This window comes from Synchiropus splendidus, chromosome 1, assembly GCF_027744825.2.
Source record: "Synchiropus splendidus isolate RoL2022-P1 chromosome 1, RoL_Sspl_1.0, whole genome shotgun sequence".
Classification (NCBI taxonomy): Eukaryota; Metazoa; Chordata; class Actinopteri; order Syngnathiformes; family Callionymidae; genus Synchiropus; species Synchiropus splendidus.
Genome location: NC_071334.1, coordinates 52,490,022 through 52,516,986, shown reverse-complemented (window position 1 = coordinate 52,516,986; position 26,965 = coordinate 52,490,022). Strand labels below are relative to the sequence as shown.

Genomic DNA, 26,965 nt, shown 5'->3' with positions numbered 1-26,965 from the left:
TTTCCCCATCCCCTTCTGATCCTCTTCCCTTTTCACACACTCTTACCCTCAGATTTATATTTCATTTTCTCCCCTTCTTTCCTGCTATCCCTCTCTTCATTACACCCCCTGCATCCTTCATTCTCCTTTTCATTTCTCTCAAATCAGATCTTATTCTTTTCGGGGTCACCTCCGAACCATCATCCGGCAGTGTTCTGCTGCCCATGTCTACCTGCCGAGCTCTTTTTTTCTCTCCTTCTCTCTCACTCTTCCTCTCTCCTCCTTCCACTCTCTCACTCCCTCTATGTCCTCCCTCTCAGTTGCGCAGAGAGCAAATCTGGCATGTTGGTAGAAGCGCCAACAAATTACCGGGGGAGACATTATATATATATTTTTTTCTCTTTTTTTTTCGCCATCACAAATAGTGGATGACTAAGAGAAACATTCAGCCAAACAAAAACTACAACTCTGGAGAGTATGTGGACAAGGCATGAGACAGTCAAGGTTCTGAAAGGAGCTTGAAAGGAGAAAACTTGTGGAGAACAGTTGGCGCTGCTTCACAGAAACATGCAATATGAGTAATGCCACTGTTGGAACTGGTGGACTTCAGCCACCGTGGAACTTCACAGGTGAGTCTACTCTCACTCTCTCTCTCTCACAATTCCCCCTTTCAAACACTTTGAAGACCACGTTAAGTAGCATTTTCTTGTGTTTCTTTGGAACATATCCTGGCAAAATAATAATCTTGTCTTGGAGACACATCACAACACTGGATTCGTTTGCAAATTGTAATGCCTTTGTGCTAACAGACTTTCAGATAAGAGAGGAATCAATAAATATGAGAAAGAAAACAAGCACATTAATGACCAGATATACTGAAGAAAAGGGATGTGAAATGCTAGTTTTGGCACGTTGGTAAACTCAGTTGCAGCACTTAACTCTCCAGTGAAACCACTTGTATTTGCTGTGATAAAATATAGACGCCAATCATCACGAGTGTTGAATGAAAGCTGGGAATTCAGACTTGGCATCACGAATAAGCACGTTTAATCACGGGTTTAGGGTTTTGAAGAAAAGGCGAATCATGAGAGCAGCTTTGGTTTTGATCATTTCCTCGCACTCCCTCTCAAAATGTCCTCTGCCCCCATTCTGCTTCTTTAATCCCATCTTGTTTACATCCTTCCCCCTGACAGCAGCTCTTTCCATTGTGTGTGTGTGTGGGTGTGTCAGAGAGACAGTGGCATGAAGTCAGAATCCAAGGTCTAAGTGTCGAGAGACTGACAGTGAGTGACTGGTTCCATTACCGAACCTCGTACACACAAGCAAAATTCCTCAGAGATATTTGGGTGAAGCAGATTTGTGTATTCACTGACAAGAAACGTGTATATAATTGCTACAAAATATTGATTAATTTAATAATACAAAAGCATAAACAATGATGTCATTACTCTTATATAATATGTCTTATGTAAGAGTAATATATATATAATTTTTCCCCCTGAAACAAAGCGGGTTACCATCTCCAAACCAGCAGATTGAATTTACCTGACTTACGAAGTCGCTGTATGTTATGATTTATTTTGTCATATTACAATGGTAAAAATATATTTTACTTTGCATTTTCTCCCAGGAAATACTGTCACTACTATTAACAGATGACATCCTGATGGCCAAGTAATAAAACACTCAAGCAATGACACAAGTGCAGGTGTACTAGTGAAGGGTAGACCAGGCGTCATGAAACAGTGTTGCAGGGTTCGTGAAGCAGTGTCCTAATTTACCAAGGTCACTAGATGGCACTGTTGGTTTAGAAATGATCCAAGGTTTCATTTTTGAAACATTTTACAGCAGACAGCGCCATCTGGTGGCCTCTGAACATCAGGACACTGTTTCATAAAACCTCATCTCCCCATCACATGGAGGTGCTGCCTCCAAGAGGCCAACATCAGCCATGTGTTTTACATTATATTTAGGTTACAAAACATAAATGTGTTTTGTAAATTCTTGCATTTCCATTTGAAAATGATGTTAAATCAGGGCTTCTCAACAATTTTCTGTAGCGCCCTTTCAGGAAGGAGTAAACATTTCGTGCCCCCCAACTCGCCGCCACCTCTGTAAATAGTATCATTTGTCTATAAAATTACTATAATTACACCTCTGCATAACATTGTATCCTTGTTAACATTCATGAAAAAAGAAGAATACAGAAGAATATAGATCAACTTACAATAAAGAATAGCTTTATGAACATTGTTTTTGTCTGTAACATAAAAGACATAAAGTGCATCAATTTGCCTGAAATAAAAAAACAAATCATGAGAGGATGTGCAGTTACACTTCATTCTAATACAGTAAAAAGGTCTGATCCCCGAGGTCACATGCGCTTTCTGCAGGTTCCAGTCCTGTGAGCAGGACCATGCCAGTAAGTGACACCAGCACCATCAGGAGTGGGGTGTTTTTCTCATTTATAAGTGACAGCCATGCTCTTCAGGCCTTTAGCATTGCGGACGACAATTGTCTTGATAGATCAACTGTCCCGGCAGGAAGTCTTTGCTTTGCTTGCTGACATGATCTTTGGATGCCTGATCTCTATGTGCAGGCCACTAGGCCAGGTCGAGGGATGACTCCATGTCATGCTACTTTTAAGCAGATACATGGACACTAGTGATGAGCTGATGAGGCTTCATGAAACAGTGTCCAAATTTTCAGAACCCACCAGATGGCGCTCTTGGTCTGAGAACGATGTGAGGCATCATTGAAATGGTTGTTTAAATGCAAAGATTTCAGAGCAGAGAGCGCCATCTGGTGGTGACTGTTACATGACCCCTCAACAGCCCATCACTAGCGGACACTATCGCGGACACTATCCAATGTGACTTTCACAGTACAAAATGCTTTTTGAGGATTAGAGGTTTCATCCATATGGCAGGTGTGAACCATGGATGTGCAACAAAGTGTACAGCACTTCAGTCCGTGTTCTGGATTTAGTCCCGGTCTCCTGCTCTTTTCACTATCCTTCATGTTTGCTTCTTCAACTAGCTGGTGTAGCGACGATAGTTGTTAGCAGCGCCGGTGCTTATCACGTCCCTCACCAGGCCATGTATTTCAAGATGGAGGGTGACCACGAGGGGTCGATGCAAACAGAAGACTCCGAGTCCACTGTGTGTGTTGTAATAAAACATCAATATTTTCTGTCAGTGTGCAGATTATTCACAGAGAGCGCAACAATACATTGCATCATCGATTTTTTTTTTCCCCACCACCCCCCCAATGTCATCCTCAGACAAGAGAATATTTTAGATGGATGGCATCCGGGACAAAACTGAAGTCTTGATCATCAGTGCCTAACTCTTGTTAAACTGCAAACCCTTTCTTTGAGTCCTAAAACTCAAGAAAACAACCATGGTGTCAGCTTTGTCTGCGACTGTTTACCCACAGAAACAATATGCTGATGAAGGCACATTTTTCATCTTAGAAGTATTTCTACATGTAGAGTGTTTTTTCTCAAGCTAATGCAGACACTGCGACGCTGCTGCCATAATCCAGAAGGAGAGAGCATTGTACAGCAGTTTTCTAATCTCAGCGCCCACTGCAGCCGATCACAGTGATGGAGGAGTTTGAGTGGATGGTAAATTGCTTCATGAGGCTTCGTTTGCAGAGACGATGCACCTTCGACATCATGGTCTAATGTGCAGGCGTCACAGAGTTCATCTCTGTTCCAGATCAGTCTCAGTCCTGTTCCTCTAATGCTAAATCCACAGAGCTTTTTCAACTCTCAATGACAGTGACTCAACTGTCCCTTGTCATTGTGCAACACAGTGAACCCATCAACAAGTTTCCGCTGTTTGATTCGAACCTGATTCGGTGAGTAGCATCATGAATGGAACTGCTCTATTGACACTAACTGACCTGTTTCTCTTCCTGTTTTCCCATTGAGAATCAATAAAAGAATCGCTAAGGAACTGAATTGTGAAGCAGCATTGATAACGGTATTGTTGATCTGACCAACACCCCCAGTCCCTCTAGACCTTTTGTAGTCAAATGTTGACGCTTCCAGCCAGTGTGCGGGTTGCGCTACGGCCTCTGGGGGCCGTTCCATGGGTGAGGGGGGGAGGAGCCCACACTCCTCATGTGATCCACCAAAATAAAAATTTGCCACTGAATACTCAGCTTCTCACTTAAAAAAAAAATGCATAATCCAGAATACATTTTGAGAAATGTTTTTCAAAGAAAGCAAAAATCTAAATGTGAGAGTGTAAATGCCATGTTCACTCTGGTCTGGCCTCCTGAGCTGCCGTAAATGTATCCAGTGGTCACATGGGTGGCTGCAGCATCACTCTCAGCCTAGAGTCTAGCACACGCCAGGTCACCCAGAGATAGTTGTGTGGAGCAGGGGGTCTTAACCTTTTTGATCTCAGGGCCCACCTTTTCCAGAACAAATGGGACCGGGGAGCATTCAAGTACTCAAACTGACTCATTTCTCTTGATTTCATTTGTGTTCAATAACCGTATTTATTCTACTTACACGCAAACAAACCAAACCCTTGTGACATGACATGAAACCACGTGATGGTCGGTCTCCAAGATTTATTTGTCAACTAAAAGTCCAACCAACAGCAGAACCAGGTGCAAATCATATTCATCTGTTGAGAAAATTGATAAAACTGTATGTCATGAATAAAATTCTGAATAAAAAAAATGTAATAAAACAAAGTCAAAATATAATAATAAGTAAAGTCTAAATGAAAGTACCAGCATAAAAATTTCAAATTAATTTTAAAAACTGCTTCGACAGTTGCTTTCATGAACACATTTTTAATGTTTCCACTCTTGTGGTAGCAGCACCTTTTTTTCTTTTCAAGAACATCTCCATAGTCGATAACTATCTCAAAATTGCAGTTGTCAAATCAATATGACACACAGATGCCACCATATATAGCAAATGTATTAAAGCTGAGCGTCTCACGGTCCAGAGGTGTAAAACAAAATACGTTTAGCGGCCCTCTAGGAGGCGCTCACGGCCCAACCATAGACCTCGGCCCGAAGGTTGAGAATCACTGGTCTAGAGGTTTGCTGTACTGTTAGCTAGAGTCTGATTCTTGAATGAATAGGAAGCCATTCATCCCAGAAAATGTGGCATTATAATAATGTAATTTGTTTTGACATGGATGTTTATCTTTATATTTTTTTTAATGACCAGGATTGTGACTCTTCTGAATGTATTGTTCATGGATTCATGATACAAGGGCTTGAGTTAAACTTGAGCTGTATGGCAGCCTGAACAGAGCAACCATCACGATGATGTTCAGTCAGGTTGGCAAACAAAACAAAACATTTAAATATTTTACAAATATATATAAATATTTTGTTCTAAAACTGTGGGTTTGAATCCCACCATTTTCTGCCTCTTGTGGCAAATATGACTGCAAAGCAATTAATTGATATGAATCAGTCACAGTGGCTCGAATGCTTTGGTCCATCTTTTTATAGGCCGAGTATGTTATGTTGTAATTTTAGTTTTAGAAGTTGTTTCCATTTAGTGCTGTGATCTGATTTATACCATCCTTTATCTTCATCTCCCATTTTGGTGATGTTTTCCTCACCATCCTTATATTATCATCCATGTCGTGCATCTATGTGAATTGAATGGTTTTGTTTTTTTATTGGCTATTTTTGTTGTTTTGATTTACTGTTTCAACATTTTTCTCCTCCTCCGGTGTTTCTGCACTTCTGTCTCTAACCCTGATGCTTCTTTCACTGTAACTGTAACCGCTTCTACTATCAGTGTGTCAGTGCATGTGTGTGTCACAGGGAATTTTTACCTTTGGAGGTTTTTTTTTTTAATTTCTCATTTATAACACTCCTTGAGTTGCAATTGTACTGAGAGAAATTTGCTTTGTCAATAAAATTTAGCTGATTGACTGAACAAGCAAAAGGAACCTTAGGACCTGGACTGCAGCTTGTTTGTTTTGATTTTTGGTCATTATTGCACGATGTACAGAAGCACTTTCCGAGTTGGTGGGATCCTCACTGACTGATTCGCTGATTCTGATTCTGAGCACAAGAAACTCAGCAGCTGAGACTGTCGACTCACTCTGCTCAGATTTTGGTGGGAATTGAAAACTCTGTGTGTCTCTGCCACCACTTCCCGAGGTGCTCACAGAGGAACTCCGGGGTTATTATTATTATGGGGCTGCTACTTCGCAGATTTTCACCTACTGCTCGTGGTTCTGGAATGTAACACCCGCGACAGTGGAGAGAGAACTGTGGAAAGCAGATCACAGAGCACAGACCTTGTTAAAGCAAGAGCACTGAAGTCACCTGAGCCAGTGAAGAAGTTCTCGCTTAAAGAGCTTTCTGCTGGAGGTGGTCCTGCTGCTCGTATACATGGGGTCTTTGGTGGTTCTGAATCCTCTGATGATCTGACTGCAATCCTCAGTTCTGTCTCAAGATCCAGGATCAGGGCATCGCTATTCTCACGTTGCTTACACTGTCTCTGACTGCGACAGGCACTTTGGTTCAACATGTCTTTCACGGCTGCAACGATAGAATCGCTGGTGTGTGAGCAGGTTTTTGCCTTGGAGCACATCACAAAGTGGAGTGAAGCTTGTGTCACACCGGTGTTCAGTCAAGCCTAGAAATCACATGGCAAGACAGTCAAAGTCCATATATCTGTCAAACGTTTGTTCTAGTTCCAATGTTAATTTTCCACATACTATTTGATAAAGTTCTGGCAGAGTGTTCTCTGAAAAATATTTTCAAATATTTACATGCAGACAAAATCCCTAATTTTGCACTGCTTGTACTACATTTTAGCACTTTTCCTGTTATGACAGAGATGATCTCTTGATCCTTCAACCTGGCCTAAACAGCTATGTGTTCACATGTGCACCGTGGCTCAGTGCGGGTACAGCACGCGTAACCACGTCTCGGGGGAGGACAGAGACCAAAGCTGCCTGTTGTCGACCCCTGTACTTAGTCCATGAAGACTCTTCCCTGACTGACTGAGATACGATTCCTGGTGTAATTCCCACACTGTCACTCCCACAACACGCCTCGGCACTGTCTCGTGTTGTCATATAAATGATGCACAAATACTTCTCTGATGCTCCTGACTTCCTCATGCAATACCACACCATCCCCCTGTTCTTTGTTCTTGACTGGCCTATGCTGCTTGGCAACACGCTCCCCCAGGCTGTTGCTTGGCATCAAATCAACTCTCTCTTTCAGATTTGCACTTCTGCACATGATGTAATGCAATGTACATACACTACATTGCTATGGATCATTCTTACAAAACATGCCCCGATCAACTGGTCACCGATCATCATCGGCCGATATCAGTGTGATCGGTGAATGCTGATCACTACCTGTCATTGCCGATCACAGCAACCGATAACGTGTGACAGCCGGCGCTCTGATGAAGCCCCGCTGGTTGTGATGCGTGCGCTCCTTCCTCCCTCCCTGCTGCAGTGGAGGGTCTTTCAATCTGTCATGTCAAGTTTGCATCCTGCAACACATGCACAGGAAAATGCTGTACGGGGAAGCGCCTTCAAATGAAATACACCATTTAAAGCACCAGCACTTGACAGAGCATGGAGAGTTTTCTGGGCTCATGAAAGTGAGACCAGCAGGCTGTTAGCGCAGCTAGCGCTTAGCAACACTCAGTCTCAGGGTGACATTCGGAATGCTAAACTAATTGCCCAAAAGATAGTTATAAATTTTCAACTTTCCCAGGAGCCGTTTACGCAGAGACGAAAACGACCAAATCCGTTTCCATTTTGGAGTCGGGTCCACCTGAGTGTGAAATTTTTGAAAACATCCAGAGTGGAAATTTTCATAAATGCAGTGCTCTCTGTCTCTGAGTCCCACTACAAGTGGCCAGTGTGTTAATATTTCACGGACATAGCAAAGTCTCAAGAGATTCACGAAACTGCGACGTCTCACATTTAATTAAATGTTTTTCAGTTGTCCTTTTGACAGAGCAGTTGCTGCCTTCTGCAAGGCTTTTCTATTTTTTGAATACGAAAACGTGTCTGAATAAACTTAATGGTTCATTTTTAAAAATCATGTACACAGAAGGTCTCATTCTTTGTCAAGCCATGTGATCAGTATCGGTGATCGGCTGCTAGAATCCTCATCGGAGCATAGATAAAGACATAACATTTACTCTCTAAATCAGGGGTCTCAAACTCGTGGCCCACAGGCCATGTGATTATCACAGAGAGACGGCACCCTGCTCAGGACTGTCGCTCCCTCATTGACAGTTGACACGGACTCGCAACCTCTGGCTTTGGACTGTTCGATACGAGAGATCAGGACCACCACAGTCGCTTGATCATGTCGAAGAAGAGCTAGAATCTGTCTGATCACTTCTGTCTCTCATATCCACACTGCCTGCACCGCTATTAATTCTCCTCCTGCAGCTAGTACAACACTATTTTACATATCCGCTGCCTCAGTCCCCATTAGGGGCGGTTTGAACATCTCTGCTTCCTCCACCACGTCCCCTTTTCTCACCTCTGACATGGTGAAGCGTAGCTGCAAGCATGTGGACAGTCTTGGCAAACAGACTCGCCATCATTGTGCACAGAAACACCGTCACTTTCTGTCTCAGTGAATACCTGAAAAGCTTGATCCGGGGGAATATGGAATATTCTTCTCCAGAAGAGGGTGTCAGTTTGTTTGCGACGGTGATGGACAGGATGACAGATGAGGTTAGACAAGAAGCAGCCTGGACGAGGTAGAGATGTCCAGTGCCATCTTTGCAGTTTGGCTTATTGGAGTCAAGCGTGCAAGTTTCCATTTGTTATTTTGCGATAACTGTGAGGAGAGCCTCTCTGCTGTTGTCTATACAGAATAGTATTAATGTTCGCTTCTCTGATGAACCGACAGTTTTTGGACCAGAACGTATATAGTGTATGTGTAACATGATATCCGGTCCTCTCATCACAAAACCTGCTTCCTTATGCAACCGGTGCCTGCTGCACTGGTGCACTGACCGGTAGTCTGGGTTGGTTGAATAGTCAAATTGTCTTCCAATTCCTTGGTGTAAACAATCTCTGTAATGACTGGAAAGAAAACACCATCAGTTTTGTGCACACAATTCACTGGAAACTCTCACAACTCAACATACATGAACCTCGCTGACACATGCAAAGAGGCTACACACCAACAAATCTGCATTGTCACAACATTTAACAACATTCATACTTCGTGACACACACACCTCTCAACTCACAGCACAGACTGAGGTGAAGACGGAGATGACGTCACTGTCGGCGAGAAAAACACGGTGTCAAAATCAAATTTAGAACAGAAACAGCATTTTCCAACTGCTTCACTTAGCAAAAACTTGTGAAGTTGTAACTGGATACGCAAACAAATCCACCTCCTCCAAGCGTAATAACTTTTTTTTTTTTTGCGAATTATCTGTTGTAACGTTTCCATTGTTTATTTTCACTACTACTGACTGTTGAAATCGGAATAGGTGGATGGAAACCCCGTCAGTGTTGCAACTTCAGTGATGACAGGAACAAGTGAAGCGCCAACAGTGGGGACTTTTCTGTGGCAGGAGAACTGATGTTGACGTTAACCTCTAATCACAAGTTGATCATTGCTGTGTGATGTTTTATTCTCACTGAAGAGAGAAGCCCCTGGGAGAACAGACCACCGGCTTTTTTTCTGCCACTTCCTCGATAATACTTTCATCTCTGCAATCCTCTGCCTCATACATTTTTGAAAAAACGAGATCAAATGGGTCTCTTGCAAGAATAAGAAAATATTGAAAAGACTCACTTGACTTACTTCAATAAAAAAAAGTCTTGTTGATGTTGATGACCTGTTGGTTGCGGCAAAAAATGCAGTTCAGTGCTGAAGGAGCCTTGCTCATGTCTTAGCAGAAAATTCAGCTTTCAATCTTATTCTTCAGTGGAAACACATTGTCAAGGGTTTAGAGTGCAGCATCAAGAGTGCAGAAAAAAATAAAGGCGATGAACTGAGATATGTTATTTGCCATGTGATGGGTAGATGAGGCTTCATGACACAGTGTTGTAGGGTAGATGAGGCTTCATGACACAGTGTTGTAGGGTAGATGAGGCTTCATAACACAGTGTTGAAGTGTAGATGAGGCTTCATGACACAGTATTGATGTGTAGTTGAGGCTTCATGACACAGTGTTGGTTTTCATGAGACAGTGTCCTTTGCCAATGCAGCAGTGACAGGGGGCAAGCAAGTTTCTTCTTACACCGGTCCCAAGCCCGGATAAATGCAGAGGGTTATGTCAGGAAGGGACAAACTAAAAGATGACTCTCATCATCATCAGATGATCTCATCATCATCAGGTATGATGCGTGACAAAAGGGTGTCAGCAAGGATGAAAGGGAAGGTGTACAAAAGGGTGGTGAGGCCAGCAATGTTGTATGGTTTGGAAACAGTGGCACTGAGGAAAAGACAGGAGGCAGAGCTGGAGGTAGCAGAGATGAAGATGCTGAGGTTCTCTCTGGGAGTGAGCAGGATGGATAGGATCAGGAAGCAGTAGATCAGAGGGACAGCACATGTCAGGTGTCTAGGAGACAAAGTCAGAGAGGCTAGATGGAGATGGTTTGGACATGTACAGAGGAGAGAGAGCCAGTACATTGGTAGGAAGATGTTGAGGTTGGAACTGCCAGGCAGAAGGTGGAGAGGAAGGCCAGAGAGGAGATTGATGGAGGTGATGATTCAGAATGTGTTTCCTTATTTAACAACATTCCACAAAGCGCAATGCTGTTCATAAGAAATTACACTGATGTAGCTATTTACTTCACTGGCTGCATGGTTGACTTTGTGTTATTGTTGGGTTTGGTTTAAGGAAATAGATGCATTATTTTAAGCATGCGTTTCAATTAGAAAATATATAATAAATAACATCTTTTCCGTCCGTTCCAGTTTCTTTTAATTTATCTTTCAGAATTACACTGGAGATACGGTAAAGAAACGTATCTAGTGAGTCTCATATCCCATTGTTGTCTCATTGTTGCAGGCTCGTCGTTCAACCTGACAGTTGAATCTTCCTTCAATTCAACGTGCAACATCAGCACAAATGACTCGACGGCTTGCCCGGTGGTGGAGGACGGTATGGCGACGGGGCGCTCCTACAAAGCCTTGGAGATGTTTTTCATCGCCTTCGTCACCGGATCTCTCAGTTTTGTAACCGTTACTGGAAATATTCTGGTCATGCTCTCCATCAAAGTCAACCGCCATTTACAAACCGTGAATAACTACTTCCTGTTTTCTTTAGCATGTGCTGACTTGATCATTGGTGTGTTCAGCATGAATCTCTACACTGTTTACATCATTGTGGGCTCCTGGCCACTGGGACCTGTGGTCTGTGATCTCTGGCTCGCGTTAGACTACGTCGTGTCGAATGCTTCGGTGATGAATTTACTGATCATCAGTTTTGATCGATACTTCTGTGTGACCAAGCCACTCACCTACCCGACACGAAGGACAACAAAGATGGCGGGTTTGATGATAGCCGCAGCCTGGATCTTGTCATTTATCCTTTGGGCTCCAGCGATCTTGTTCTGGCAGTTCATCGTCGGACAAAGGACGGTGCCCCACGGCGAGTGTTACATTCAGGTACAGTTTATTGACTTATTTCAAATATTTCCATCAGTCAGGACATTAGACAACACACACCAAATCTCTTTTGGAGTCACTGCGGTGCTCTGTTGTCAAAGCGTGAAATAGTGATGGGTAGATGAGTTGTCATGAAACAGTCTTGCAGGGTTGTTGAAACAGTGTCCTCATTTTCAGAGGCCTCTAGATGGCGCTCTTGGTTTGTGAGTGATGTGAGGTTTCATTGAATCAGTTGTTCAAGTCCAAATATTTTACAGCAGATAGCGCCATCCGGTGGCCTCTGAAAATCATGACACTCTTTCATGAAACGTCTTCAACCCTTCAATACAGTGTCATGAAACCTCATCATTTTCAAGTCTTGTGTCCCCGAATACACCTTCCGTGTAGCATGTGTCGTGTTACACTTTCAATGGAAGCAAATGAAACATCTGTCTGTCAACATGTAATGCAGAAGGCTCACTTCTGCGATAACACTGGAAGCAAAAGTCCAGTTGATGATCAATACAATGTTTGCAACACAGAATACGTGACCCGTAGGTAAACTTACCTTTAAGGTAGGGATGTTGGATTGTTGTGGATGCTGATCACACGGATTGATTATGAATTTGTAATGAAAATGACGAGACCTTCTGTGCCGATGATGTGAAAAAATGAAGCATTGAATAATTTTAATTCAGACACGTTTACTCTTCCTCTTTAAGGAGGAAAAATGGAAAAACCTAGTGGAATGCAGCAACTTTTAAGTCGACGTGAGACATCACAGTTTGGTGAATCTCTTGAGACTTTGCGGTGTTGGGGAAATATTGACATACTGGCCGCTTGTCACGGGACTCCGCGACAGCGGTTGTTTTGATCAGCGTTCACAGATCACGCTGACATCGACTGATCATGATCGGTGCATCCCTACTTTAAGATTTCCTGTTCAAACAAGCAACTATCGAGTTCTGAAGTCACCAGCATTTGAAGCTGCAAACTACTCTCGGGACAACAGGAGACATATTTTATTTTCTGAACAATAATTAGATCTGCTTTAACAAAATAGGACAGAAAAATAATAACAGTATAAAATATGGTTAATACAAAAGTAAAAAAAATTTTTTTTTCCACATCCTAGATTCGCATGATAGACTGGGCTGATAATTCTGCATCCAAACTGAACAAATATTCTGGTCTGGTGCGGTGTCTTCTCAAAACTGACTGCCCTTCTCTTTCTTTCCCCTGACAGTTCCTGTCCAACCCTGCAGTCACCTTTGGGACAGCCATCGCAGCCTTCTATCTCCCCGTGGTTATAATGACGGTCCTGTACATCCACATCTCCTTGGCCTCCCGGAGCAGGGTCTCCAAACACAAACCAGAGAAGAAAGACAAGAAGGGAATAATGTGTGTAATTTTCTCCTTTTGGCGACAGTGTTAAATATAAATGAAAAAAACATGCAAAAAAAGTTTAAAAAATTAGCATGACTTTGACTTGACAAGATTTCAGATAATTCGTGGAACAGCATAATCACACATTCACGACAATCCTGAGCCTCACATGACTACATGGAGCTTTCATATCGCTTGTGACTCCCAGTTGCTTGAAGGACTGCGTGCATAAATATTGGCTCAAATGGCTCAAAAACCTTTTGGATTTGTCACATTCTGCTGTATCACTTGAAGTTGCCAACTGCACTGCAACCCACCGGATGTAAACCAAAGTTTTCCTCCTGTTTTGTGGGTCAATCATTTTTCAGTTACAAATGATTTTCTACAGGGATTTGCAGTGATTTGGGCTTTTTGGGAGGCTGGGGGTTTGGAGGAGGGGATCTTTGGAGTGTAGTAGACGGCAGCATCAACACCCAGAAGACTCCTGCTCATTACATTCCAAAACACAAGAGACACCAAACTGCAGTCAAGCAGCTCTTGAATTGGCCCAGTCACCACACATGAACATTATCGATCATGTCCCAGAGTAGACACCAAATCTGTCTTACCAAGCGTGTCCTACCTGCCGTGGGACGATGACGTCAGATACGATTTTCCAATGTTTTAAGGAGCCAGAGAAAATTGAAATGAAGGATTTGATAGCACTTTCTACCACATGCATAACATTTATATCCACAAAAAGTGATTTGTCATTGAGTTGTTCGTGTAGTATAAGGCTGTTCTTCTCTGCAGTGTATGAAACAAGGCGTTGTGATTGGCTGACATGTAGGTGGGATTGTTTTCCCTGGCAAATAGAGATTCACTTCAGATGTGTATAACTGCCTGCTAAGGTGTCCATTCTGATTTTGGTGCAATATCAAATAAAACAATGAAAACAATACCCTCTACCTGTCAGCCAATCACAACGCGCAGTTCCGCAAACCAGGAAGTGGCCGGATGGACTCAGTAAAGGTTAAAACTCTTTCATGGAGCCACATTTTTCCTTGGCAAATGATAAAAACCTCTTCAGTACAGGTGTATAATTGTCTGTTGATGAGGTGATTCTGGTTTTGGGGCAATATATCCAATTGTTCCACAGACTTATACTTTGCCAACCTGATGACAAACATCGTATTTTGTGGATGTAAATGTTCCAAATGTGGTAGAAAGCGCTATCAAATCCTTCATTTCAATTTTCTCTGGCTCATTAGAACATACAGACATCTCGTATCTGCCGGATGTGACATCATCATCATCCCGCAGGACACGAGGTAAAGTAAGAGGCTTGGACGATGAAGCCAAAGACTCTTGCTTTTGTGGAGTAATTCATCAATAAGTAGAATCAGATGTTGCCAATACGGATGAACACAACTCAACATGAATTATATTCACCAAGGCGCCATGACTTTACCTTCTGATCTTATTGTAGCAACCACAATCCGTTTCAGACAGCCGTTCAAGAAGTGAATTGTTCGAAATCTATATCGATTTTTCCCATTACAATGAATGGAAAAAGAAATAATAAGCCTTAAAATAGTCTTTTGTAGGAGTGAATGTAGAGTGTCTGCTGCAGGTGCGCTGTTCCTCTATGTGTGTGGCCGCTGCATGTGGGAGGGGTTGCCGAGTGAGTGACGTCTCTCCAGAAGTGAAGAGGTGCCCGGTGCGTGTCCTGCTCTGAATGTGCGCTTCTGTGCAGTTTGTCTGTGACAAAGTCATAAACCAAGTAACGCTCTGTCCCAGACTCGCCTCATCCCTGTCCCAGCTCCAGCCCACAACAGGACATCAAACCCTGGAGTGAGCGCTCCAGCCTCGGAGGTGTGGAGAGCGAGCACCTCCCCTGTGACACTCTACCACGGTCCAGTGTGGAGACAGGAAAGGTTTTACACCTTAATATGAAGAAAAAACAGTCAGTAAACGTAGCTAACGGGACACGTCTGCATACATAGGTTGCGTTATACACAATAACAAAACGCGTCGTGGGTGAGCTGATCGGTCCGTGCGCGTTATGATTTTTCCAGCTTATTTCGGGGGCGAGTTCTGAATTTTCGTTCAAAATCTGAAGCAAAAAAATCGAGAAATTTTTGTTCGAATTCCGAGACGTTCGAAAACCGAGGCACCACTTTATTTGTCAAAATGAAGTGTTGAGAGGCTGCCGACCCAGCACAGACAGCCAAGCGTGAAGAGGCACAGCGGGGTGTGAAATGTCCCCAATGAAGGAAGGATTAGTGGAGAGTAGCAGCACTGGTGGTCATGTGATTAAGAATAAAAAAGATACACCGACTGGATTGTTGGTCTTTGTGTTTCCAGAACTCCCAGCTTGATCAAAAGTCACCTGCTAAAACAGAACAACAACAACGAGACAAGCCCTCAGCCAAGCCCTCGCTGCTCCCAAAAGCTCAGCGTCGACTGTGCTACTGCTGAGAGGGACGTCCTCAAAAACGGCGGAATCGATGACGCTGAACCAGGCCAGCCTCATCCTCATCCTGCAACTCAGCCTAGCCCAGGACTTACCCAGGTACCCTGGTTGCCAACACACGATGAAAAACGGCTGCTTCTCACACTCTTTTCCATCTATTTAGGAGGAGAAAGAGAGCTCCAACGATTCCTCAACAGCTTTTATTCCTTCAACAGGAGCAAAGGCCAACACAGAGGTGAATCCTCATCCCCACAAACAAATCATATATGTTCACTTATACTGTGACACAAAACAGGCCAAACCTGGGCTGCTCTCGCACTGCATGAAGCTTTTCAGTTCTTAGAACTACAGTATTTTCAGGATGAATTTCTCTATCAGACCTATCCTCCTCGCTGAATATACGCTCACACATACAGAAGAGGAGGACTGGTCCTGTCACCACACTGAGACACACAGCTAACCTGAGCAAGGAGGTAGCAGTTTTCATCTCCTCTGGAATCCCTCTCAACGAAGAAAGCTTTGGGAATAGAATTGTGGAAATGTTTCATCCAAGCGAGTCACTCATAAAATGAAGTTCAAAATGACTACCTGTAATCTCTGGGCCAATGTGGCGGGTGCCATCATAGATAGATGAGCAAGACACACACAAAACTGCCATCTCTGTCTCCACTGTGGTCTGGCTATCAGCGTGATCGGTGAGGGCCGATCACTACCTGTCATTGCCGATCACAACAATTGATCCCGTGTGACAGCTGGCACTCTGATAAAAACCCGCTGGTTGTGATGCATCTGCTCCTCCCTCCCTACCTGCTGCTCACTGGGTAGCAGCAAGTCTGCAGTGGAGGTTCTTTCAATCTGTCATGTGAAGTCTGCATGCTGCAGCACATGCACAGGAAAATGCTGTGCAGGGAAGCGCCTTCAAATTAAACACGCCATTTAAAGCACCAGCACTTGATGGAGCACAGAGAGTTTTCCGGGCTCATGAAAGTGAGACCGTTACTTAGCAGCTGGCTGTTAGTGCAGCTGGCTGTTAGCGTAGCTGGCTGTTAGCGCAGCTGGCTGTTAGCGCAGCTGGCGCTAAGACAATTGCCCTGGAAATAGTTATTAATTTTACGAAGCTAGAGGAGCAGCCTTTCTCAGGGAGACGGAAAACCTGTCGCCGTTTTGGAGTCGGGTGCAGTGGGTCGGGTCCACCTGAATCTGAAAACGTCCGGAGTGGAAATATGTATAAATGTGGTGCTCTCTGTCTCGGACTCCCGCTACAAGCGGCCAGTATGTCAATATTTCACGGACATAGCAGAGTCTCTAGAAACTCACCAAACTGTGATCCCTCATATCAAATTAAAAGTTTCACTGAAGCTAAAGCTGATTTCACAAATGTTTACAAACAGCAAAGTTGATTTGTTGATGACTTGATGTGACGGAGAAGCTCCGACAGTCCGTCACCGAGAGCTTCCTGCGTGCTCTCAGTTTTCCCCTCCCGCACAGTGGCTGCAGGCAGACGCACGCACACACGCACTTAGTCTCACAACTCGTCCGGTTAGCGATCACTAAACAGTTTTGCTGGCATAACTCATAATATATAATATCTATAATAACATAATAGGGTGCAGACTCAGTTGTCCGACTTCCCCCGCTCATACATCGTATCATCAAGTACCCGCACGCAAAACAGCCAGCGAGACGCGTCTTGCAGCCGGTCGAGCGGAACAGATCTATTTGCGCACTTTTATTTGCGGTTTGTGTCACGCAGCTTAAAACTATATTTGCTTTAATTTGGGGCATTTTATTGGGAAAATGGCCTCATAAAAGTAAATACATTGAAATGGAACACTCTCAAATGAAAAGACAGAAACTGTGTTTAATTGTAACATGGAATTTGATGCCACGTGATTTGTCCAGGGGAGGGGAAAAGGGGTCTATAAGCAAGCCATTTTGTATTGCTTGAGTTGTGTTGGTGGCTGAGAACTGAGAAACCTGTGAGTTAGAAAGTTAATTGTGAGCTGTTTGGGTTTTTTTTCTATTTCTGGAATGATGAACATTTTGTAAATAGCCCCCTTTGCTGCATTTTTCCACTGAGCCACTAAGGTCACTGCACCTTTGGGAGAAGACCACAATAAATTGCACCTTTTCTTTTTTTATTTTAAATTGCACCTAGTTTTTTTTTATTTTTACGTCATCATATTTTTGGGGACGGTTTGACGCTTCATTACATGATATTTCAAAATGAAGTCGTGAAGCTTGGTGACACAGCAAACTTTAACTCTCCGGGGTGTCTCCACTGTGCATTTTTTATTTGACCTATTTTTCTTTCCTTTAAGGGGCTCTCCATGCTTTTCCATGCTTTAGCACTCAGTCGGAAGAGAATGGCTTCCTTGAAAAACTAACATGTTGAAATGCAACAACAGCCAGCCGCCAGCAAATTCTTCTTAGACCTGGCGTGCCGGGGGATAGGGCATGAGACCATCAAGCGGATAAAGAAAGTTGGCTCTTGGACTGAAACGGACGGCTCCTCATCATCCATGATGCCGTATGAAGTGCAGTAAACAAACCCTCAAGAGATACGACGGAAACATGCACAGTGCTGAAAACAAAGGGAAAAGTCACCCGAAGCCTATGTAGCGCTGTGACTTCAATGGGACATGAGGAAAGACCAGTGTGTTGACTGCGTCTAGAAATGCTCGCAGCAAATGAAGGCGCCACTAACAGGCATTACAAGCCGATCACGCTGATGAACCGCTGCAGCTTTTTCAGCAAAAACTGGCTGAATATTGCCAGCAATCACCCTGCTTTGTGCAGACTGCTTCGCTGAAAAGCTGAGCAATTGAAAACATGCTCATTGAAGCCAGTAATCCTGACTTCCTCATTTGGATTAGGACAAACTCAGCATAAATTATTGTTATTACTATTGTTGTTGTTGTTGTTGTCATTATTGTTGTTGTTGTTATTGTTATTGCTGTTGATATTATTATTGCTTTTGTTGTTGTTATTATTAGTATTATTGTTGTTATTGTTTTTGTTGTTATTATTGTTATTGCTGCGTTATTATTATTGTTGCTGTTGTTAACATTATTATTGTTGTTGTTATTATTGTTGTTGTTGCTGTCGTTATTGTTGATATCGTTATTATTGTTGTTGTTATTGTTACTATAATTGTTGTTTTTGTTGCTATAGTTTTTGTTGTTGTTATTATTATTGTTTTGTTGTCGTAATTGTTGTTAGTGCTATTATTTTTGTTGTTGTTGTTGCTGTTATTCTTATTGTTATTGTTGTTTTTGTTGTTGTTGTTATTGTTATTGTTATATGTTGAACTTCATTTAAATGTATGATATATTGATTGTATCGAATTTCATTTTGTATCAAATGTAATAGGTCGTTCAAAAATGTCTAATTTAAATGGGGATTTATTTATTTTAATTTCAGTCACATTTTACATATTTTCTGTTGATGTTCATTTCTGTCTTTTTCTTTTATGTTAATAAGGACACTACATCACACAGAAGTGCACTTATAACATTTTATAGACCAATGACCAGTTAGTCTCGGGGGTGGGCGAAAGACTAAATAGACTTGTTATTGTTGAAGTGTCACAAGCTATTAATCTCTTTTTCCTGACATGAACTTTGTCTGACTAACTGAATTTCCTCGATGAAGTTTTAGCTTAGATTGTGTCAATGACCTCAATGACTTTGTCTGAATAAGTCCCCTGCTGTCATTTCAGGCTGCAACCAACTCCAACACCATTTTGACATTGACATCAAGCAATCCCTGCGTGTCGAAAATAAACCCGAGTTCCAGGTGGTCCAAGATAAAGATTGTGACCAAGCATTCAGGAGACGAGTGCATCACTGCTCTGGAGATCGTGCCACCAGTGGATGGAGCAGAGAGGAGATCCATACCCATCAGCAGACCTCGCACTGTGGCCAGGAAGTTTGCAAGTATTGCACGGAGCCAAGTCAAGAGGAAGCGACAAATGGCAGCGCGGGAAAAGAAAGTACGTATCGTAGTTCAATTCATGTTAAATGACTATTTCTAGATCCGCTCCCCGCCAAGGCCGAGTCAGCGACGGCTGTGAGAATCTTTTCAACATAGCAGTGGGTAGTAGTGTTTTCCTCACGCATTTAATATAACAACTCGCCATAACAGACATCTCTGTCAATAATATTCTTCAGAATAACCTCAGAGGCACGAAATGCTGCAAAACATGACAAACCCATGTCGGTTTCCAATTGAAGCACATGCCTTAACATACTGATGTGAGTGCTGGGTTGATGAGGCATCATGAAACAGTGTTGCAGGGTTGATAAAACACTGTCCTAATTTTCAGAGGCCTCTAGATGGCGCTGTCTGCCGTAAAATGTTTGGACTTGAACAACTAAATAAATGAAGCCTCACATCACTTCTCAACCATGAGTGCCATCTGGTGGCTTGTTTCATGAAACCTCATCAACCTTTCAATACTGTGTCATGAAACATGTCATCTTCAGTGATCAGGCAAGTCTATGGAAGATGGAACCTTATACATCAGGTTTCAGAGCACTATTCAGAAGCTCATTTGAATGTTCATTTTTTCCCAGTTTTATTTTGGCGGGGTTAGTCTGGTCCTCCTGTGTGTGTGCCCCTCCTATGTCTTGGCTCTGCCCTCCTCTAGTCTAGTGGATTGCACCTTGTGTTTTGCTTTGTTTCCTCTTTATCTGCTCCTCTGTTCCTGTGTTCCAGTGCTGCTGCCTTTTCCTCTGCGTCACATCTGTCTGTCACGTTTCATCAAGTCCTCATCTAGCCGTTGTCCAGTTTAGTCAAGTCTTCATGTGAAGTCAAGGAACTGTTTGGTCGAGTCCTGTCTCGTTTGGTCAAGCCATTGTCTCGTCTTGCCGTGTCAAGTCACATCTCTACGTCAAGTCACGTAATAGTGTGGTCAAGATCCGTCTCACCAAGCCATCGTCTCGTCATGCCTCGTGAAGTTAAGTCAAGTCTCCACGTCAAGCCACGTAACAGTCTGGTCAATTTCCGTCTCACCAAGCCATCATCTCGTCATGATTCGTCAAGTCAAGTCAAGTCAAGTCTCCACGTCAAGTCACGTAACAGTCTGGTCAAGAGCCGTCGCACCAAGTCATAGTGTCATCTTGCTCCGTCAAGTCTCCGCCTCAAGTCAAGTCATCATCTCGCCAAGTTAAGCCAAGTCTTGCCTCATCACATCTCATCTAGTCATCGTCCAGTCATCGTCTCATCTCAAAAAGTCTTATCATCTTGTGAAGCTCTTTTGGACGTCTAGTTCTGTTGTCGTCTTGTCCAGTTTTATCCTCGCCCTCCTTCTCTTCTGCTTTATTCCCTTCAACCTTTTGGCCAGAATTAAATGCCATGGATAAAAGCCAATCCTCCTCTGTCTCCTCCTGGGTCCTAAATCTTGACAGACTTCATGGCAAATGTACCCTATGGTCCCAACCAACCGTGATGTTGCCAAGACTTGATGATGGTCAGGACAGATGTTCAGTAGCAGGCTCTGCAGATTCAATACAGCACTTGACCAAACCATCCCAACCCTGCGTTACGCTGGCCACGCACTCTGTGATTCTTTTCAAGCGCAGTATTCAGTTGCTGCTCATACTGTGCGAGTAAATCACAGTTTACAGCTCATGACTCCTGTTCTCACGCTGTACAATCCAATGCTCAGCGGCGACTTGACTGCTGTCACCGTACGTCCATATACGATACATCAGAAGAATTGGAAACTGGAACACGATCCGACAGAGTAACAGGGAATCAAGTTTGAATCTGTTGGGAAACAACAGAGATCGGTCGAATCCCAGAGAATTTTTTATTTTTATATTTTTACAAAACAGCAGCGAGTTGAAAAAATCTTAGTAACCCATTGTTGTTGAATTGCTCTAACCCGACCCCCGCATTCCCCCACGCCACGTCTCGCCCCCTTTTGGCACGTGGTGTAGCCCGTGAGTCGGTTTGGTGAAACAAAACTAACAAGTGCAAGGACAAGCAGGGCTTCTCATCAGGACCGGTCTAAAAGGCATAATGGCACACAGCACCACAGGAAGACTAAGGTTCAGCTCAGCAGGAGCATAACATGAGCAAAGATCTGAGTGTGAGGCAGGACGCAAGCAGCGGTAGATGTGCAGCAGGTTCGGCGGCTGCTTCTGCTCTGGCGTTGCCACGGGAAACGGGGTCAGAGGTATCTGTATGAGCACCGCATTTGCAGAGTGAACAAGCTGTTTTGTTGCCACCCGACAGGCTCCAAAGTCAAGCACACCGCGCAAAGCATAGTGACATTCTGTGTAAAGTGCGGCGCATTTACGCTTTATACATGAATTTTATGCTTATGTTTACGTTTATTTCCTAATTTAAGCTTGGATTTTAACATTTATTCATGTATAGCAGTGAACTCATGACAGGCAAAGTTGATCCTGTTACTCCGGTACGTACTGTATCTCATGACTAATGTTGTATCATTGAGCATAAAGTTGCTGACAGTATTCAAGTGGCTTTGCCAAATTCAGCAGCAGCTCTGGTGGCGGAATATGGCACTCGATTTCTTCCGTCGGGTTTGCAGAATGAACCAGTCCTGCTTCAGCGCCTTGTTAGAACCACCCACTTCATTTAGATATTTACTTTTCCTCCCACAAAGTGAAGCAGAGACAGAAATGCGGAAATAAATAAATGTGGAAATACAGAAATACGTAAATAAATCAAATAAATAAATGTGGTAATGCACAAAACAAATAAATACATTAATGTATAAATAAATAATATTAATATTAAATAAGCATAAAATATATTATACTTATATTTATTTATTTGTGTTTTCAACGTTTGCATTTATTTATTTCTTTGTTTATTTGTTCTTTTATTTCCTAATTTATTTACTACTACTACTACTACTAAGTATTTAAGTATTTACTTATTTATTTATTATTATGTCATTTTTGGTCCTTTATATGCAGCAGCCAGTGCGATACACTGCTTGAGTGTAAGAGAATCTCTCCCATCCATAGAGGAGCTACGTGATTTTGGAAGTTTACCTGGTTGGATGTCGTCCTGTAGAGTATAAGAATAAAGCAGCAGGGAAGGAGGGAGGAGCAGATGCATCACAACCAGCAGGGTTTCATCAGAGCGCCGGCTGTCACACGTGATCGGTTGTTGTGTTCGGCAATGAAAGGTAGTGATCGGCATTCACCGATCACACTGATATCAGCCGATCGAAAAAAAAAAAAATTACTCGCCCCTCTAGGCTTCTTCCCAGATTTTTAGTGACGTGTCAAATATCATGGGAATGTTATCGACGTCACGCTTTGTATTCCCTGCGTTTAAGATCTGTGGTAAAAGAAGCCTTTTTATCATCCATCTGAGCATCCGGAATGTTTGACACTCTCTGCTGATAGAGGAGATCGTAAGTTGACTAGAGTCGAATAAGAATATACTCTGCCAAACCCTGCTAGGAGGAAAGTGAGAAGCAATGGGTGGAAATGTAGGCTTGTTTTACTTCCCAACAAAGCCGTCTTGAGGAGAAACTGGCGCATTTGGAGGAATCTAGTACACGTGCTTCAATTCAAAGCCTAATGCGTCAACATGCAACGTTGAGGGCGGCCTTCAGCGTCAGTATGGGATGCAAAAGTCCACGTTCCCATATATTACGCCAAGGAAGTGGGGATGGGTTGCAACAGCTAATGAACATGGTTCTCCACTCTCAAATGGCTCTTTTTAACTTTTTTAATACATTCAAGGAGCTTTTGTTTTGGTCTCTTCACTGGAAATTGTTCACACTCCCATCTCTCCACAGGTCACCAAAACCATATTTGCCATCCTGCTGGCTTTCATCATCACATGGACACCCTACAATGTCATGGTGCTGATCTCCACCTTCTGCCAGTCGTGTGTTCCAGACACTGTGTGGGCCATCGGCTACTGGCTGTGTTATGTCAACTCCACCATCAACCCAGCTTGTTACGCGCTTTGCAACGCCACCTTCAAAAAGACTTTCAAGAACCTCCTTCTCTGCCAGTATAAGAACATCGGTACCAGATGAGTTAAAAGGAGAGTGTGATGCTTGGTGTGGGACTGAGGGGAGAGGTATATCATTGTCACAAGAAAATGAGGAGGAGACCGAAGGGGACTAAAGTATGAGTGAAAACAATGACAAAGATAGACAGATGGGTTTGGAAAAGCCGACTAGGCGGGAGATTTGGTCGCAAGAGCAGCTCAAATCCATCTGCCTGTGCATATATCTGTGCACATTAATGACAGTCATATCTACTGATGCATATGAACGTAGTGTGGTCATTAAAAAAAGAAAACAAAACAGCTGGGAAAAAAGAAAAAATGTGCAAAAACAGAACAAAAAGCTTTTTTAATTACAGCAACAGAGGGATAGAACCAATGATACCAAATGCCTCTGTTAAACAGAAGCCTAAGCAAGACACATGACAGCAGGTTAGCCCACAGACTCGTGTGACCCAGTGAGGTCACCAGTAGGAGTTCAAGTCCCAGGCTCTACATTCTGAGCTGTAGTCTCCTCAGATAAAACTGTCAGGTAGTAAACAGGAATATAACCCAAATATCAAGAGCTGTTAGAGTCAATAGACAGAGTGAGGTTGCGATAATGAAAAAAAAATATATATATATCCCCCCCACCATGGACACAGTCTTACAATAATGGAAGGTCACTACAGGGTTGTAAAGAGTCTCACACTTACAGTACCAAGATGGTGCATGTACATTCAACAATATCATTCACATTGTCCTGGTGAACCTGTTTTGGTCTGTTGTATTTAAAAAAAAAATCAAACAATACAAATGAGCATGGGAATAACTTTGGAATAAAATGCAATGGTTTTGTAAATATATATTTATATATATACTTTTTCATATTTATTTATTTTTTTTTAAAATCAACCCTTCATTGTTCACGCCTGTCCATGTAGTTTCCTTCCAAATGTCCAGACCCAAAGTATCTCGGTGGTTTGCATTCATTTGATGGATTGGTTTAAATCACTTTTCATCAGCAGCTGCCATGGCAAGTGAGCGTCTCCACCATCTTGGAGCCTCTCAAGTGACACCTCCTCGTCCTCCTTTCCTCTGTCCATGAGCGTCATTGGTTGTCTTCGTCATCCTCCTTCATTTGGGACACTCCTCAACATGTCTGCCTGTCCTCACCACAGGTCGAAGGCATTCATCCTCTAGTTTTTAGCCTTCCTGGTCTCACCCAATGAAAACCTGAGCGTCCGTGTCAGGCTGTGTCACCGCTGGCTCTCTAACCAGTCTGTCCATCGCCAGAACTAGAACATTGTCATTGGAACATTGTCAAGGCAAACCGGAGATCATCTATCTGTCTTTGGACTGGACGCAGTAACTCTTTCCTTTATCGATCCCTCGCCTTGGTTTCCAGCATTCTTTCTTCTTGAAAATTGATGATAGAACACTTCTCACTCAAGCAGACATGCACTCCATCTTCAAGATCTGATTGGAAGGTCTATTTGGAGCAGCATGGACAAAGCGACATAGACATTCCAGTGGATTTTGCAAAGCTCATATGTAATTTCAGGTCGGATTGTTGTGTTTATGTATTGTTTTTAAGACAACTGATCAATGTGTCGTGGTGTTGGGGTGGGTCACTCCCTTTCAATGAATCTGTTGTTCCAGTAAAGATATTGTTGCAGCTGTGCGTTGGTCCAAATGCAGCTAGACCTACTGAGCCAGGCCAAAAAAAATGGGAAAGGAGGCTAATGCTGCTGCACAAATGTCTGCAACACTTCATTATATTGGAGACACAAGACGGGACGGTCACACAAGCCAGAGCTCTGGAGAGATCGCAGGATATTGAGACAAAGACGAACATGAAACACAACGTTTTTCGAGAACAGTGGTAGGAGGGCCAGTTGGAAACTCTGAGGCAAGGAAACAGAAGATCAGAGGACAGAGTTGTCGGGACAACCGAGCCAGAAATGAGTTCCACGGACCAAACCACTACCACTACTCAGCTAAGGAATCTGCGATATTTACAAAATTGCAAATTGTTTCAACCAAAAATTTGTCTTGTCAAAGTTAACAAACAATCTGATACACTGAGAGAGGAAACAAAGGAAGGAAACTGTCAAAATAAAGGCGGGACTGCAAGATTGTTCAATGGAGATTTCATCACTGAAAAGATTGAACAGACCATCTAAAGACGGAGAACACAGTTTTGAGTGAGCTTAAAAACAATCGCCCACTTGGAAGCCAAAGTTAGAGCCAAGAACGTGATGATACACTCAGCGCCTGAAGACATGGAAGCTGATGACCTCAGGCTCTTCACAGAGGAGCTCACCAAGAACAATGTGGGCTACAATGAGGATTTTCTGCTCAGAGGATCGACCGGTAGAGGGCACCAGACCACGCCCCATTCATGTGAAATTTCAACAGGAAGTGAAGAAATCCAAGGTTCTCACGCCAGAATGGCTGGTCAGAAATGAGTCAGTCCAGGAGAACATTCGACCACGATGACCAACAAGTGGTTTATAACGTCGGGAAGAAGCAAGCGGCAGTGAGAAAGATGTATTTGGAACTGAAGACTGAGGCAGGCATCGTCTGCCCTGCAATGCTGTGGCTATACAGGGACGTGTGGTAATCTACAAGACCCCACTGCCACATCACCAAAGCAAGCAATGAGGAGCACTGACTGACTGAGAGTTAGACATTCAAAGGCCTTCATAAAAAACGGTCATCCAAGTGTCACATCATGGTTCATCCATGTTAAAGTGATCAGTATCTTTGCTATTACTGTATCCATCACTGCACACTTAAGTGTACTAACAGAACTCTGCAAATCAATACGGACTGCTACTAAACCTGTCTGGGAAACGATATACAACAATGATAAGAGGTGTTCTTCTTCTCTCTGCTCCTTTTCCATCCCTCAGATCAAGTTGATGACCGAATTATTTGTATGTTTGATGTGGGACTGAAATAAACTCCCATTCATTCATTCTTTCATTCATTCATTCAATGCCAATTCTGAAGCCACCATCCTCATCCGGCATGGGAAGATTCCAGAAGACAACAAATGGGGACAAGCAGTGCTCTGACACGACCAGTCCTGGTTTAAACATGGGAAAACAAAGAAATAGCAGTGAGTGTGCGCTCACTTTACCGTGCCTATGGTCTGATCACCAGACACTGAGAGCCACCGCCGTTGTCCAGTCAGCAACCTATCTACCGAAAAAGAGCTATTTCTGCAAAACAGCAAACCAACAAACCATCAAAAAAGTAGTAACCTTTTTTTCCGATATGTTACAAAAACTGAATATAACTAACAGAAGTGTCCTTTTAATTCAGCGGCGCCCATTACATTGAACACAACCAACCGGTCGATCGGCCAGGCACAGGTAGATCACACAGCCATGCGCTGAGTTCGGGTCACCGAGTTCCTACATATGCCCGTGACAGCCGTCTCGCTGACGACCAGTGAGTCGCTGTTTGTCCCCGGTGTGTCCACCATCATCGCTTTTGACAAGAAAGCAACCCATTTAAAGGTATACATCTGCCCTTTGACCTACATCCGCC

General features: G+C 43.1%; 1 protein-coding gene across 1 annotated transcript; it reads left to right on the top strand.

Moving 5' to 3' along the window:
* On the top strand, positions 1-26,965 carry LOC128751140 (muscarinic acetylcholine receptor M4-like). Its single transcript, XM_053851980.1, has 7 exons — positions 1-608; positions 11,000-11,598; positions 12,824-12,978; positions 15,310-15,517; positions 15,582-15,653; positions 19,140-19,412; positions 23,208-26,965. The coding sequence occupies exons 1-7, from the start codon at positions 554-556 to the stop codon at positions 23,451-23,453; spliced, it is 1,608 nt and encodes a 535-aa protein (XP_053707955.1). The 5' UTR covers positions 1-553; the 3' UTR covers positions 23,454-26,965.

Bases quoted from the DNA above. Each gene is read 5' to 3' on its own strand.
- LOC128751140 (XM_053851980.1), top strand. From the start codon at position 554: ATGAGTAATGCCACTGTTGGAACTGGTGGACTTCAGCCACCGTGGAAC. The intron at 15,518-15,581 runs GTACCCTGGTTG...CCATCTATTTAG, and splicing joins CTAGCCCAGGACTTACCCAG to GAGGAGAAAGAGAGCTCCAA. The intron at 19,413-23,207 runs GTACGTATCGTA...ATCTCTCCACAG, and splicing joins TGGCAGCGCGGGAAAAGAAA to GTCACCAAAACCATATTTGC.